This window comes from Gopherus flavomarginatus, chromosome 10, assembly GCF_025201925.1.
Source record: "Gopherus flavomarginatus isolate rGopFla2 chromosome 10, rGopFla2.mat.asm, whole genome shotgun sequence".
In the NCBI taxonomy this organism is placed as follows: Eukaryota; Metazoa; Chordata; order Testudines; family Testudinidae; genus Gopherus; species Gopherus flavomarginatus.
In genome coordinates, this window is record NC_066626.1 from 54,051,038 (window position 1) to 54,068,214 (window position 17,177).

General features: G+C 40.1%; 1 protein-coding gene across 13 annotated transcripts in view; it reads right to left on the minus strand.

The window, feature by feature from the left end:
• Positions 1-17,177, minus strand: part of FMNL2 (formin like 2) — a 279,611-nt gene that overhangs the window by 66,183 nt on the left and 196,251 nt on the right. For 12 of the 13 annotated variants that reach the window (XM_050969196.1, XM_050969199.1, XM_050969195.1 and 9 more), the window contains 3 exons: positions 7,935-8,043; positions 5,609-5,685; positions 2,725-2,818 (listed from right to left, as the gene is read on the minus strand). In XM_050969196.1, coding sequence (XP_050825153.1) covers positions 2,725-2,818; positions 5,609-5,685; positions 7,935-8,043 — 280 coding nt within the window. Of the gene's footprint in view, positions 1-2,724; positions 2,819-5,608; positions 5,686-7,934; positions 8,044-8,228; positions 8,302-17,177 lie in introns of those variants that run through there. The other variant, XM_050969200.1, reaches the window with a different exon arrangement.

Here is a 17,177-nt window from a genome sequence, read left to right on the forward strand (position 1 = left end):
TGTAGTGACTTGACAAACTAGTCTGTAATTCCTAACAATTACCTCCCTTCTACAATACTTCTGTATACAGAATTTTAAACTGGAATAATGATGCTGTATTTAGCACTCACTCAGCACTTTTTGTATTTAAAGCCCTTCACAAACATTATCCAGTTATTCCTCACAACATTCTCGTTATGTTCATTTGTATTATTCATTTCCTTTTACAAAGGGGAAAACTATGTCAGATGTTAAGTGACTTGCCCAAAGCCACAAATGAACGAGTGAAAGAGCTAGATTAAAACTCCAATACCCAGTTCTGTGCATACACAACAGGAGCATGATTCTTTTTCAGTCTGTGGATAGAGTGCCTGATTTCAATGTACCAATTTTCCATTGTTTCACTGCAATTGACAGGCACAGGGTTATACCCACAGTTATCTATAGGCACAAATAATGTCATTTATATCTATAATTACCTGACATACAAGTGCAATCATGGATGCAGACATGTAAATGACATGAAATACATTCCTATGTAGTTCTAGGTACAAACCATGCCCACAATTATTTGCTCTTGCAAGACTGAGGGTGCAGTAGAGGCAAGGTGGAGATCACTTTCAAAATTATGCTCAGAATCTGTAATTACAGCTGTCCAGCAACTATAGGTATGCTAAAGTTGCATAATAATAGGTGTAATTTAATATCAGAATTCTAGCTGGGAGAATTCCCAAAGTGCAAAGCAATTTTTTATTTTTTATTTTATTTTTATTTGGGGGCGGGGGGACAACTTCCATCAGTGTGGTTGAAAGCAGAATTATGCTATCGGATTACGTGCTAAAGGTAGTAAAGGTAAAACTACTAGTGACTACAGTGGGAGCAAAGTTAGCCTAACAGAGCGCTTTTGAAAATCCCACCTTAAGTACTATAGCTAAGAGAGCCATGTATTAATTGAGATGAAATTGCAAATAAGATTGTTGTGAATCAGACATTTATTTCTGCTGACGTTTGAAAAGGGTCACAGTTAACTGGCCCAACATATACATTTTACCTAGCTAAAGAAACAAAGTGCCAGAAATAAAAATGCTTCCCACTGTTTATATGGCTAGAGAGGAGTAAGGCATTATGAGGTGGAAATCGATGGCAAGCTACTAGGAAGCCAGCTAGTGGCTGTATGGCGTCCTTTCAGAAATAGTGGAGTTTCCTGCATTAGAATTTAGTTCAACGTGTTTTAGCTTATCACAGCAGAACCACCAAATGACTGAGCTTACACTTGCTTTCTGGGCTGGACAACTGAAAAAAATTTTTTTTTTTAAATTTCAGCAGCAATGGTGGGTTTAACAAAAAACAAAACAACTCCCCCACACACACATTTGTTTACAATCTTGTTGGTATTCATCAAATTCTAACAATTTTAGGACAGATCAAACTTGGTGAATCAACTATTTTCTCTTTATTGATTAACCCAAACTTATATATCTCTCAAAACCCAGGAAGAAAACCTTGCTTTGCTTTAGTCAATGCGTGTTTTGCCATTGCCTTCAAGAGGGTCAGGATTCCACCCCGAGGTTTGATTTTGCAATCCCTCCATATGTGAAATTCCATTGATGGCAAAAGTAGTTTTGTACTCAGAGAACTTTGGAAATGGCCCTATAAAGTGGAAGAGCACTTTAGAAACAAAAACTGTGTTTGGTTCATATAAGAATCTATAAAAGTGATCCTAAACTGCATATCACCTCCCACCACTTGCAACACTGTGGCTACACTTCTATTTTTAGCATGGTTGCTAGATGAGAGCTAACACAGGTATGTCTCCTCAAGCTGGAAATCACACCTCCAGCTCCAATGTAGACAAACTGTTAGTCAAAAGTGCACAGAATTACTACATGCCAGCTATTTCAGTTCTGCAAATCAACCTGAACATTTGTGTTTTATATCCCAGCTCATATCATTTTCATTTAACTTTCTATGCCATTTCAAAAATTGAATTTAGTAATACTGAATTCAATACTATATTTTGTCACATCTAATTAAAATGAATGAAATAGTCTCATATCTAGCTATGTCACACTTGACAGCCAATATGAATGTGAGTAAGGACAGCCTGAGGAAAACTGAGTGTAAACAGACTGAACATACAGGAGGTAACATTATGTTAAGAGTTTTTGAGAATTTTTAGCTTTCATTCTGAAGAGTCAGATTCTCCTGAAAAGACTACAGTCCTGATATTGATTAACACTCCTATTGACTTCAAGGGAGTTTCACAAGCAGAAGAATGGAAAGTCTGGTTATGTTTAGAGATGTGCTCAAAATTTGAACCTGAATCCAATTCCTTCCTGAAACTCTGGAGACATTCAAATCTACACCCAAAATCTGCCACATGGGTTCATCTCTGCTTGTAGATTAAGAGTCATATAATAAAAACAAACACTTTAAATTTAGGTGTGAAATGTGGAAAGCAGAAGCGCTTATGAGATTTATCACTTCATCAAAGCAACAGCTGATTCTGGTCTCACTGATTGCAGCCTGAATGAGGATTAACTCCACTGGAGCTGAATGGAGTAGAACTGGTGTCAGATCAGAATCAGACCCTAACCCTCTGTTTATGTCACTGCATCTCAAAGTAGTTTGTGGAACATCAGCCACTCTCCATACCTCAGGAAATTAAGATAAACCATGAAGATCCAGTAGACTATATCAAAGCTATATGTATGCAACAATCTCTGATGAAGTAGAATAACATACCTCCTTAAAGTTATCGAATGCAGATAAAATAATTTCGTGCCCTCCTCTGACAAGACAAACAGCTGCTAACAGTTCTAAGACAAGGGCTTTTGTTCTGTTAAAAAAGAAAGAAAACATAAGAATTAATGATAATAAAGTGATGATTCAGCTACCACCTCATTTGCAAGATGGATGTGATGACTGAATACAATTATTTGACCTCAGTATCTTTTTACTCTTTTAAGTGCTTTGAGAGCCTGATTCCGCAAGGTGCTGAGAACCTGCTGCAATATTCTGAACATATTCAGACCCAGAGTACTTGGCAGTCCATAATGCACATGAGTGGTTTTATATATATATTTAAAGGGGGATCGCTTTACAAAATTCATGCACATCATGAACAGCAATTATTGGTCAGCTATTTTCACCATAATGCAGAATATTTCCCCTAAAAGTTCAACATTAAAGGAATGTGCCTTTGATTCCAATGTATGAGTTTCCTAGATACAACTGTGAAAAATCCTCCGTTACAATTATTTTATTTATACTACAGTATAACAAGAGGTGCCTATTGTCACTGAATTATGCGACATTTTAGCATGTCTTCCCCTCTTTAGTGTGAAATTCTGAGCAAGCTGGATAGCGGCCAAGCTCACACAAAGACAATTCCCTTTCATCCATAAGTAGAAAAAGAACTCATCTAAAATGTTGCTGATAGAAAAGCATGCAACAAACTCCAAGTGCCTGTAACATAATGGAACTCATCATACTCCTTGCATTGCATAGCTAAGGCAAGGGCACTAGTATGGCCTTGTCTGGAAGAACGACTGACAGGCACTAAAATCACAAAGACATATAAGGAATTAAGCACAGGCTTAGGTGCTTTCTTGAATCAGGGCCTTAGACAGAGATGCTAGTTTGCTTTTAAACTGTTACAGTAAGAGCTGGACACAGATAAAATGTTCATTTCCCGACAATCCTGAATGGATTTTTATATTTTTAAATCAGATTCTAATTGCCAGTTTTTTCCCTGCCACACAAAAACCCACAGGAGGATCAAAGCTCTGCTAGTAGGCTCAAAGAGTTTTTGTAATGGAATATCATTCATGTCCTCCCCTTCAAGTAGAGGGATTCATACCAATTATGGATAGGAAGAGGCAAGGTGCACAAACTTGCAGATCCCCATGACCCATCTGGTGTGCAGAGGGATCATAAGGATCCTGAATTTCTCCAAGCTGGTTGCAGCAGCTCTCTCTCCCATGGCTGCAAAGTCTGCCACTGGTATCATGTATCGGAGGGGGAGCCATGTTAGTGTGGATCTGTAAAAAGCAACAAAGAGTTCTGTGGCACTTTATAGACTAACAGACATATTGGAGCATGAGCTTTTGTGCATCTGATGAAGGAGTATTCACCCACGAAAGCTTATGCTCCAATACATCTGTTAGTCTAGAAGGTGCCGCAGGACTCTTTGTTGCCACTGATATATGTGCATCCTACACCACTTCCATCAGGGCTGGCAGGCAGGAGGGGCAATTAATGTTGCTTTGCTCGCATCCATTTGGGCACAAGAGGAACATGCTGAAATTATGTCTGTTCCCTGACTCCACCCTTCAATTAGCCCACTAATTTCTGTGGCGCGCCAGCGGCACAGCGTGTATGGTTATGGTTCTTGGTTATATGGAGGATATAGCATAGAGCTGCTGCTTCCTTCTTTCCACAGAACAGCCGCCCTCACCCATTCAGTTCACAAGCCGGGCCCCCAAAATCATGAGAGTGGCTTAAATATCATGAGATTTTAAACCATAATACATTTTGGTTTCTTCACATTTGCCTTCTGGTTTATGAACCTTTGGGGTTCTTAGCTTTATTAAAAATTGAACGCTGAGATTCTTAAATAATCTCCTAACTACTGGAGATGGAGCTTTAAAAAACCGCACTAAATATCCTGTGACTTATAATATTGTGAGACTTGCCAACACCGTATTCACACCCTCCCACAAGTCTGACTAAAGGAAGTCATGCACCAACTTCCACCAGAACAACATGATTTCAGAGGTTTGCATTCTAAAGAGGAGCACTGCAGAAAGACTGTGGTGATAGGGTCACAGTCTTCCTCACTTTCTGTGGTTTTATCTTTCACTGTATGTGCAAGACTGTTTCTCATGTTTGGCTTCAACCAACATTCAATTATTTCTCAGGGTCCTGAGATCAGGAAATTCTGGGGATCCAAACTTTAGCTTGGCAACTCCCAGCAGAGCAAAAGTGTGTGCGGAGAGAGAGAGAACTAAGCATGCAGCGAGGAACATTATTGTTATTGTTTATTATAGTAGTGCCTAGGGCCCAAGTACAAATGAAGCCACTTTGTACAGGCACGGTACAAACATAGAATAAGAGACAGTCCCTGCTCTGAAAAGCTTACAACCTAAGGAATTTCCACAGTAATAAGTAATAACATTGCTCTCGCTAGCTCTCTTAAAGAACCTGTGCTGGGTTCTAAAACAGTTCGATGTCTAAGGGTTTGTCTGTATCATAAACCTTGGTTGAAAACCTGAATCCACTTATTTCAATGGCAAATCTTCCATTGAGTTTAACAGAGCCAGGATTTCACCTCTTTTCCTATAATATCTAAATCAATTTAAAATCAATTTAGTCACACCAGTCCAAACCCCTAATACAGACCCATGCGATAAATTACAGTAACTATAGGCTTAAGTGAACCTGGTTTTGTGTAATTTTAACTAGTTTAAGTGTATCTACATTACAGGTCGCATCATTGCATCTAAATTGATTTAGTTATTCTGGTGCAAAAAAACTTGTGCATAGGCAAGTTTGAAAAGTGTCTCTAAAAGCCATCAAGAGCAGTATCTTCTGTATTTACCTAGGTCCTAAACTCCTGACATCTTACCTGGGATTCTTGTTGTTCAGGCTTAGTGCAATTTCATTAACAGCATGTGGATGTGACATGACCATATTGAATCCATACTGAAATGGGAAGGGGAAATACCATTTCAGTTTTGAGACTGCAATTATTATTTCAAAAATTCCAGTAAATTACATATCTATGACCAATTCTGGCAACCCTTCATGGCTCTGTACGCCAAACAAAACTTTGTCAAGTTTACGGTATCAGTCAGCACATCTATATTTAATATTGTACATACCAATTGTTCTTCTACCAGCAGTGTGGAAAGTACTTTTGGTTTGGCTGTGAGTCATCTAACAAACACAGACTTTAATAACCTTCCGGAATGCCATTGCGAGCCCCTCATCCTTTTCTTTTTTCTATTTCCCCTCCCTCTCATTTTGGACCTTTTGGTCAATCAAGGGTGTCATTTACCCTTCAAAGAAGAGGTTCTAGCCCAATACAGAATAGTACATGTGTCCTAATACACACATATTTATATTTCTATATAACAACTGTTTATAATATTTGTAAGACTATCACTGTTTGTGTTTTAAATATGCAGAAAATCATAACTGAATTAAGAAAAACATTCAATTATTATAACAATAGATCATTTTATCCATGCTTTTTTCATTAGAGATGTGTGGTGCTATGCTGATTTACACCAGCTGAGGATCTGGCGAATAGGCTTAAATTCTGATCTAAACCTGGGGCAAAGCCACTGATTTCCAATACTTTCAGCAAATTCCTTTGACTATGGTATAACCAGGAGCAGAATTTACCCTATACACTGGTGCAAGAAACACTTCTCAGACATGTCCAGTCATTACAGAGTTCTGGGACACAATCCGTAACCAGATACCACAAACTGTTGGATATTTATTACCAAAGGATCCTTTGGTAATCCTCCTGGAGCTTCCTGGTGGAAGTGGTCACACACAAGGAAATGCAGAATTTATGTCTCCCCTACTAGTAACTGCTAGACCAGGGGTAAGCAACCCATGGCACACGTGCCAAAGGCGGCACGCGGGCTGATTTTCAGTGGCACTCACACTGCCCGGGTCCTGGACACAGGTCTGGGGGGCTCTGCATTTTAATTTAATTTTAAATGAAGCTTCTTAAACATTTTAAAAACCTTATTTACATACAACAATAGTTTAGTTATATATTATGGACTTATAGAAAGAGACCTTTTAAAAACATTAAAATGTATTATTGGCAGGCAAAACCTTAAATCAGAGTGAATAAATGAAGACTCGGCACATCACTTCTGAAAAGTTGCCAACCCCTGTGCTAGACTGCTGATAGTCTCTCATTGAAAAAAGAAAAACAGTTCAACTGCAGAGAGTTGGTTAAAAAACATAGGAGTTTGTGGTGATGGAAAAATATATGTACCAATTATGTACACAGCAACATAAAAGACAAATAGATACTTAGATATTTAGTTATCATTTATTCAATACTCAAAGTACATTCACCTGCAAAAAAACCCTGCCCCTCTGTCCATTCTTTTTTTAATATTAACTTTTGATAGACATGCCTGGTCTGTTAAATATGTGTAAACAGAAATGACATGTCATAGGTATTGTAATGATACTCGCACTGTAGTATGGAAATACCATGTTAAATAGAGATCTGATTACTATATTCCTATATGTCTGTATGTCAACAACTGTGTTGTTTCTGATATTTCCATGGCAAAGGTTTGTAAACTTGTTAATACTTCCTAAATAAATAAATGGTTAAAAATAATACTTTACGGATGGTACAAGAGAAAACAAACATAATGTTTTTGAGAAGCTTATTTTGGAAGTACATAACAGTTAACAGTAATTGTTACAGAGAAAATTCAGAGTGTCTGAAACCACAAGAATGTGCTGTGTGACCACAACTTCACAGTGACAATACAGAGAAATTCTGAAATGAAGATTCATTTTGCTCTAGTTTACTCTTTCCCATGCAGCTTTATTATTATTGCTTTGCAGTAAGCACATAGAGTGAAATCTGATATCTGCTATTTGCATAACATTCTAACTGTTCTGTACAATTCCCATTAAACTTCACACATGTCAAGTCTATAGATTGAGCTGAATTCTGATCTCAGTTACAGGAGTGCAGCTCCCACTGAGTTAATGAAAATTGCCTCCATGTAAGTGAGAACAGAATTTGACCTATAATAGACTGAATAGCAAATATACTGTACAATTACAGGTAAGAAATTAAGCTTTCACATCTGCTTTACTTTTAAAAACGATTATGCCTAGCTTCTTCTTTCACCTTCAGAAAGTAAGAGTCATTTTGTCAAAAATCATTGAAATGCAAGTACCTGGTAATTCATTATGGCACGTAAACACATGATGCAGACATGAACATCGTCTTTTTTACTCACTAATCTTGAATTTTTTAGTGTTCTTCTGCTCGGCAAGGTATTATATCTGTAAATAAAAGAGCAACTTATATTAGTCACAGGACAACTTCTGTAGGTAGGAAAAGTATGGAAGCAGCTGTATATCTCCACCATTTATGAAAATATGAAAATTCCCTAGTTCTACTGAGTATGCAAGCATCCGATATCCAACTAGACAGTAAACACAAGACACAAGAACAAAAAAAGAAGCACCTTCTTTACACTTCAAGCCTCACATCATATTCTGCTTATGCCACATTGTGCTAGGTTTGTACAAGCGTAATCCCAATCCCATGGGCCTCAGTGGGACTCCTCAGGAAGGGAAGCACACTTTAAAAGAGGAAAGATCAGGCTTCTTGCTGAGAACTCTTTCTTCTCCAGTATTCCTGGTTTCATTAAGTGTCCATTTTGCATTTGTTGAGGTGACTTCAGGCAGTAAGAAAGCAGCCCTATCTGAAGCAGTAAGTGAAACAATGAAGCCATTAGTTCAGCAGCTATTCTTTGTTCTTGGATATTTTGGCACGCTCTGGATCTTGGCACTCCAGCATTAGTCACTGTCAGAGCGATCTGTTAATCACCACTGTGCTAACTTCAGGCCTGGCGAAACCAGTCAGTCAAAACAAAGCCTGTAAACTGCCAGTCCCTTCCTTTCCAAACAATGCAACCACTGCCATTGCCAATCATGTCACTCACCTAAAGACAGGTAGCTGCATCTTTGATGGAAATATAACAAGAGAGAAATAGTTGCCCATAAAGGGAAAGGTTTCAGATTTGTTCCATGCATTCTACACTGGTCTAACATCTTCTCTTTATAACATGTGAGCAATCAGATGGATGTCTATGAGTCCAAACATATGTAACAAACAGAATTTGACCATATATCTATAATTTTCACTGCTGTGTTACCTAGCGATCAGATTCTATTTAAAAATTATGTCTGGCTCTCATGCTGAACAAGATGAAGTTTCTGAAAATCCTCTAAAAGTATCTGGGGGGAAAACCAACTTTCTAGAGCCTTCCCCAAAACAGAAGCATGTGTTATTTTTATTAGAGCCTGAGCCTTGTAAACCAACTTAAATCCTACTAGGTGAGAAAATGGAACAAATACAAAGGGAACACTTTAAATCTGCCATTTCCCTGGAACATTACTGAAACATAAATTTCATTTCTTCATGAGGTATCACGCTGTAGACAAAAGCAAAACTGAAAAGTCATGCATAAGAAAAGAAGAGATCAATGTACAAGAACAATACAGTTACATTCTTACACTCTTAGTGAATTTAGAAATTGAATAAATAATGAGAAAATTGTAATTATCGCCATGATAATCTTTTGAAATGAACTACCAACAGCATGATGATCTAGATATGCACTGTAGATTAATGTCTAGTATAAGCCAAGTTTCGTCCCTCAAATTCAGAGGGTCTGATTGCCCCATGGATTGCCAGGAAACCTTTGCAAAAGGAATGGAAGAGGTTTTGCAACATTGTGTGCTCTCTCATGCAGCCATGCACCTGGACTCTGCATGCAAGGTGCTATGGGATAAGTGGGTGCTGTCTGGTAGAAAGGAGGCACGGTGTTGGAAAAATCCTATAGCACATGCTGAACCAATGTTAACATAGATCCATAAAGAAGGCCTTAGACACTACTGTAATCCTACAGACCTGAATGGTACTACTGACTTACACCAGTGTAAGTGAGAGCAAAATCAAGCCCAGAGAGTGAAAATTCAAGCAATTTCCAGAAACTAAATTAGGGGTTTCAGCTATCTAGAGGGACACACAAGAGACATGACAGGACTACTCAGTTTCAGTGAGACAAGTAGCAGCCTATGTTACCATACACAAATACATCCTAAAGACATGGAGGGGAAGCATAGTACTGCAAGATACAGATTGTGTCAGATGTGCATTGACAGCCGCTTGGAGTTGGAATTGTTTGTCAGCTGGCAGACTGTGAGGGTGGGAGTAGCTGTTGACCTCAGGTACTGGCAGCTAGTTATATAATGGTGTATATTTGCACATCAGCTGTGGATGCCACATCAATATCTAAGTCCATATGACATTTAGACTTACTGAGTTTGCTGCACTCACTCTTGTGTCTTAATCTGGCAGTTGGACTGTGACAGTAATCTGGAGGAGCAGTGTTTTCTGTGCATACCATGTATTCCACCTCCTGTGGAATCTGGATTTTTTGCTCCATCCATGTTGTAGCAACACTCCTCCATGCTAAATGGCCATGTTGCTCTCAGCTGCTCATGGTCATATGATGACATGGTCATATGATGACACGGTCATGTGATTATATTCTGTATTCCTATATCCAGTGCTGCTGAGAAAGTTGCTTCCTGTAGATGTACAACAACAAATTTTGTGGCAGTAAGATCATCCTCTTATCTTAGCATTTGGTCAGGGTGCGCACAGCAGACCACACCCACTGCTGGCTATTAACATGGTTGAATTCGTATATCTGGACCAGTTAGTGTAATCTGAGAGTGAAAGGATGCTACAACACACATGAGCATGTTTCTGCATGGTCTGGTTCTACATTCCCTGCACACGAATGAGTTTAATACGCATGTAGGGAGTTCAAGAAGTTCAGAGTTGAGCTCCCAGATTTTCACCCATTTTCATGCATCTCTTTTTCTCCATTCCTGTCTTCACAGTAAACTGGCTGTTTGAGCCCAACATTTCTTACATTTATTGTCTTCAAACTATCAAACTCAGATCTCCAAATGTAGGAACAGAGTCTAAAAATCAATGAAGAGATAGCGGCAGTGATTTAAATAACATTAATGCCACTAAAATACACAATGAGCAGTTCCATTTGAGAAAAAAGACATTCACAGATAAAACATGGCCAGTTCACTAGTTGCTATCACTTGTAAAAAGAAGCCTTCCTCAAACACATGCAGGCATCTTCACATTTGGCACTGTAGTTTTCACAATTTAGCCCACAGACAGTTTTTGGTTTATATGTTTTAAAAAAAGGGAAAAAGAGCGATCTAGATTTTGGTATCAGTCAACCTAGTTTCAATATATAATCCTAACTTTTAAAATTAAGAGCCATCTCTCTCTAACCACAGCCTGAATGGAATTACAAACACATTTCTGTGATGTCTAATGATGACTGGTACTTTTTAAAACAATAACCATGTGGCCAGCCCAAGGAAAGTCATATGTAATATGTTTAGCCTGTAACTTAAATTCTCTCTCTCTCTTGGGATTGTGGCAGTTTCTGAGAGTGAGGCTGTGCATGGCATGTGCTGTGTACACTAGCTGGGTTTCTGTTAGTCTGTGCTTTTTTTTCGTTACTTGCTGTTTATTTTAGGAGTGTGGTTGTTTCCCCCTCCTTTTCCTTGGGAAGTGGGTTTTTTTTTTCCCATGGGGTCCACTTCAGATAGATTTAGCAGTTTGATGCCTAAGCATGGGGTTTTGTATGTGACTGCTGTCTCTTGCACTGTGCTGTTTACTTGTTTACTCCTGTTTTTTTCAATGTTCCCTCATTTCCTTCACAATGAGACACTAGTGTATGATCTATACTGTTGTGGGAAGGTAGTTTTTGCTACCAGGATGGAAGAAGCCAGAGGTGAGGCATGTTCTGTCATTCCGGTTTATGTGGTTCCAAATAACCATGAACACTCCTTGAACCTGATTTAAAAGCACCACACAGACGGGGCAGATTATACAGTGTTTGCTACCTCTGAAAGTATGAAATATTTCCTTGGTGGTGAAATATTTCATTTGAAGGGTTCCTGCCGAGGCACTGCTGGCTCAGGGGTCCATGGTAAGAAAGTGGGACCCCACAATAATGGGAAGGGGACTAGGGGATCAAGGGACCAGCAGAAAACAGAGCCTGCATCTGCACTGCCAGATTCTATCACCTCCTCCTCACCATAGGTGGTCTGCCATTGTCTAGGGAGCAACTCTCACAGTGGAACCTTTGCTGTAACCCCATGACTTGCACCTGGACAGAAACGAGTCCTGGGGGTTGAGGAGCACCTCCCGGCACAGGGAGAAGAGAGAGATTGTAGAGATGTGGGTGAAGAACAGACCAACAGGATGGATTTAGGCGTGACTCCTTCTAACAGGGGCTAAGACTTTGGAAGCCCCTGAACTGCTGATAGTGCCTGAGGATGGAACTGTATCCCCTCAGAAGCATAGCATTGCACTAGGTGGTAGCTCCATGCCTGGAGCTCCCTGTGGGGTACTTTCTCCCTGGCATGGTGAGTCCTCAAGCCCCTGATCCTGCATGCTGCAATGATGATGCTGGGTCCCCATCTGAAGCTGTACTGCCTACCCTTCTTGGGAAAACAGACGTGCCAGCTTCTCCCACTGAATCACCCTCCTTCATGAATCATGAGACTGTTATAGTGGAGGTTCAACATTCATCTGAGCAGGTGGAGGCTGAGGGAGAAGAGGATGAGATGATCTCTCTGACTCCTTACGGGTTCCTGATGTCTCAGTCAGGGCGGGTACAGCGTGAAGGAGATTAGTGACTTTTTGGACAGCACTAAAGGGAAGCCAGGAGTTGAGGTCCAGGGCTATTTCTCTGTCTTACAGTGCTTTGCTCATTCAGCTGCCCTTGACTTGAGAGAGATCTCAGTTGATCGTAGGAAACATTTCCAAATCGAAACATTACTGAGCAAAGTGCAGAAACTTGTGGATTGTTCAAGATATATAGGCCTCCCCATGGCTCATCTTGTTCAAAGTACTTTCAGTTTCTATTGTTTCTTTCTGCTGCTTGACTTTCTGCTTTTAGTGCTACTCAACTTTGGCTCTCTAAATATTTACAGATGCCAGGATGGTCATAAAAGAACACAACTCTTTGAATTTCTCAGACAAAAACAGGCTGATGATGTCCTTTTGCATGAAGTGCCCTGAGACCCTGACAATCAAGGGAACTGGTTGAAGGAATGGGAAGTGAAAGCTTTCTCAAACTACAGCTCCAGTGTCACTGCTGGGGTAGCTGTTCTTTTTTTCCAGGGTGCAGGGGCACTGAACCTTTATGTGAAGGAGATTGTGCAGAGCTGGTTCCTCCAGGTGGAGACATGTATTGTCACTATTTTTTAAAATCTTTTTACTGCGTATGCCCCTACTCTGAGGTGAGATTGTGTCCTTTCTGCAAACACTTGCCCATGCTGCTTGGCTGTGACCCTGATACTATTATTGTCCTGGGAGGGAATTCAGTTTCACTATAGATTATGTTTTAGACATGAACCATGAGGAGCCATACCCTCAGTCAGTCAAGGAACTGTATTGTCTCCAACAGACCTTGGGGTTAGCAGATGTTTGGAAGTTCTCTCACCCCATTGTTAGGCAGTATTCTTAGCTGAAGGCTACTCCAAGTCAAGTCTCAGGGGCTAGACTGGATCACTTTTATAACATGAAGGCCAGTGTGAATATATTTGTTTGGTCTTCTGTCTCCCACTCACTTGTCTGATCATCATTATGTCTCTGTCAGTGTGTCTCTCCCTCTTCCTCCCTGTGATTACCACTACCACTTTAATACCAAATTATTACAGGACTTGAATTTCAACAATTGCAGCGACACCTCTGGGATTAAGGTGCTGGGGGTCTTTTTGGGATCTGAACAATATATGCTAAGGAAGCGGGTGGGGATTAAGGAGACGGTGCAAGGGCATTTGCAGAAATGATGTTGGCTCCTTCCTGGACTCTCTATTTTGGAGGTGGGTTTTGACTGCCAACAATCTTGTGGTCTCAATCTTGAGGAACTGGCTAGTGTGTCTGCACCCCCTCCACCTGAGACTTTTGGGCCAGATTCAGAGACTTATTAACCATTTTTTAATAGTTACCCCTGGTTGCACCCTGATTTGCTGTTCCTGCCAAGATGAAGGAGGCTAGAGGCTCACTGATTTAGTCAGCAGGGAGGCAGTCCTTCACCTGCAGTCTGTTCAGCAGGTGCTATATTCTGACTCCCCGCAAGCCTGGAAATCCCTTGTCATCTCTCTTCTCTGTTTGGCTGGGGGGATGGGCTTTGACACTCACCTACATTTGTTGGCACTTGGTCAATCACAGAGGCTAGATTTGCCTTCATTCCACAATGATCTTTTAATAACCTGGCTACTTCTGCAAAGCATTCAATCAGAAAAGGCATTTTCCAATTTATGGCTCTTGGAAGAGCCACTGTTTTTAACCCATATTTTCCCGCTGAAGTTCTCTCCAGGAGCCTGTTTATGGCTTTTACTCAGGATGGGTTGACCAAGCTGTCCCACGCAGTTGTTCCTAATTGGTCAATCTGGAAGTCACCGACAGCTCTTGCTGTTCAGACAACAATCTGGTCTGTACATTTTTTTGATAAGGTCCTGGTTGAATTCCAGGTGTGTGCTCCCTCAGCAGGCTGCTCGGTGTTTGCAGAAAGTTTTTGCAGGGACTGTTCTTCCAGTGGGAATCCTGTGTTCCCCTCACTAGTTGTCTCCCTTCTGTGGATGAGATCCTAGTACAACCAGGTAGATTATTGTCCTGGAAGGGTTTGATGAATGTTCCTTTTGTAACCATGACCAAGAGGCAGCTCTATGGCATGTGTGTCAAGGTGTGGTAGCATTATGCCACCCTCTCTAATGTCCCTGATGCAGCTTGGGGGATGACTCTGTCCCCAGCTTAGAGGATGCTGCACGAACCTCCTCTTCCTAAGCACTCCAGTGACTTGCAGTGGAGCATCCTGCATAGCATCGTAGAAACCAGTTGTTTTGTGCACCATATTACCCGTGAGGTGTCTGCGCAGTGCCCCATCTGTTCGGCTTCAGACACAGTATTTCATTTTCTCGTACACTGCCCCTGTTCGATTTCTCGTTTTGTTTTTTTGCAACAGCTTTCTAGCAGTTTGGGACTGGGTTTCTCCAAGCTCCTGTTTGTTCTCAGAGTGAGATACAGGGCTCTCATTCAGCCAGTTTCCTGCCTGACTAACTTCTTGCTGGGTCAAGCAAAACTAGCCTTTGAAATATCACCAAGACAGAATGGCCAGTGTAGAGCGGTGTGATGTGCTAGAGCTGTTCCATGCACTGATTGTGGCCTGGCTGCAGATTGACTTGTAATCTGGACACTTTTGGGTTGACTTGGTGTATTAACAATATTGGAGTGAACCAGGTGACGATGATGCTTTACTGATTCTTGTTTAATGTTTGCTTAAGATGTGTTTTGCTTTATTTTATTAATATCTTTGTGTATATGTCGTAATTTAACATTTTTGAAGTTTTTAATGTGACTTTATGTGACTAAAGGTGTTTTTCATGTAATGTCAGTCTCTCTCTCTTCCTTCTTGTATTCTGCTTCTTCACTGCAATAACTCAAGTAAATTATTAATTTTTGATAGATAAAAGTCTGCATTGCTACTGTCCACTGAAAATTCAAAGACCAAAAAATCACAAAGTTCCTAAGCTCTGAGTATTCTTCATTTACTAATATTTTTCATCTTCAGTATCATTTCAGTAAATGGAATTGAAATGTCCCCCATTCATTTCTTTAATAAGAACTAGTCTCTCTAAATCTGAAATAAAACCTAGTTATTCTGCAAACTGGCTTAGTTACTAACTTTTACAGGTACTCCCAATAGTCAAATGATCCAGAATATCCACACCAGGCATTTTCTCACCTTTCTTTATTGTGGTCGTGCAAAATCAGTAGAAGGCCACAGGCAACTTTTTATGAAGCCTAGATATATTTATGTAACTAGAAATGGTTTGCAAGCCAACAACTTTGTTTCGAATTAAATGGTAACCCTCAACACTTATAAGTTTAAATGAAGATAAAGGCAAAACTAATGACCAAAAGGTTTCCATTTGTCACAAACCACTAGGCCTGATTTTACTTTTGTACACAATACCATACTTATACAGTAAAGAGTCCGAGCTCCTTGATGAGGGGCAGCCAAATTCTTACAGTCACTCTGAGCTAATCACTAACTTTTAGCCAAGGTGGTGGGTAGGAGGGCTAACTTCTCATTTTGCCCAAGGATAGCAGTTTCTTTTTGGCTGCTCTGCGAAACAGACATATATTCTGTTGCTCCAGCTCTGCATTTTCTCCTTGATGCACTAGGCTGTTTGCATACACTCAGCTATGACCTTTTCTCTTAACCCACCTCAGATCATCTACTTGTTCTTGGCTACTCAAGACCTCTTGCTTCCTCCTACTAGGTCAAAGTCAATCAATCTTTCTCAGCCACTTCAGGCTAGCAGCTTCTCCTTCTGACCTTGTCAGGGTCACCCCATTTGACTGATTGGGACACTAAGTTTTAACCTAATTAAAGAAATTTATACCACTGCAAGTAACAGCATGGAAAGGTGCTCCAGTATTGCCAACCCCAAACATTCAAAACTCATACGGCAGGTCCCTCAAAATCATGAGATTGGCTTAAAATGTTGAGTTTTTTTAAAAGAACATTTTGACTGTTTTAAATGGCCCTCTGGTTTTTGAGCCTTTAGTGAGGGGTCATATTTTCAAATTTTTCTGCTCAACCATGAGGACCAAAAACTTTTTTTTAAGTGAAAGATGAGGTTCTCACAAAATCACATGACTCCAGGAGCCAGAACTTTCAGAAAAACACCAAATAATACAAAATTTGTGATAAAATTACAAAAGTTGGCATCACTGGTGCTCTCATCCCAACTAATGCTAAATTTTCCATTCATAAATATAAAATATTGTACAGGACACCTAATTCAGGAAAGTATTACAATTCTCTGAGTTAGTTTTTAAATATTACACATTTTTGGGTCCACTTGTCTGTACAGCTGTTGCATACAGAGACAAAATAGTATACCGATTTTGGGTAGTCAGTTCTTTGCATTATCCTCTGTATAGTGTGCTCAGAGCAGAGGGTTTGGGCTTATAATTGCCTTAATTCTGCCCTGCCCATCTTCTTCCCTCAGTTACAGTAGGGATCAGGGAAATTAAAGGGAAATGGGTGCCATGGATAGACGCTCTCCAGAGTACACAGAGTCTGAATGAAGTCTGCAGTTCATTTTGTTTGAAAATTCCATGAGCTTCCCAGTGTCATATACAACCTTTTAGGAAAGGAAAAAAGCCTTTGGAAGGAAAAAATCATGCTTTTGTTGTAGGACTGCCACATGCGTTCCAACGGAAAGCCATACAAGCAAAGTCTTTCTTAAATTAATACGTATGAAATAAAATCACTAAGCCAGCT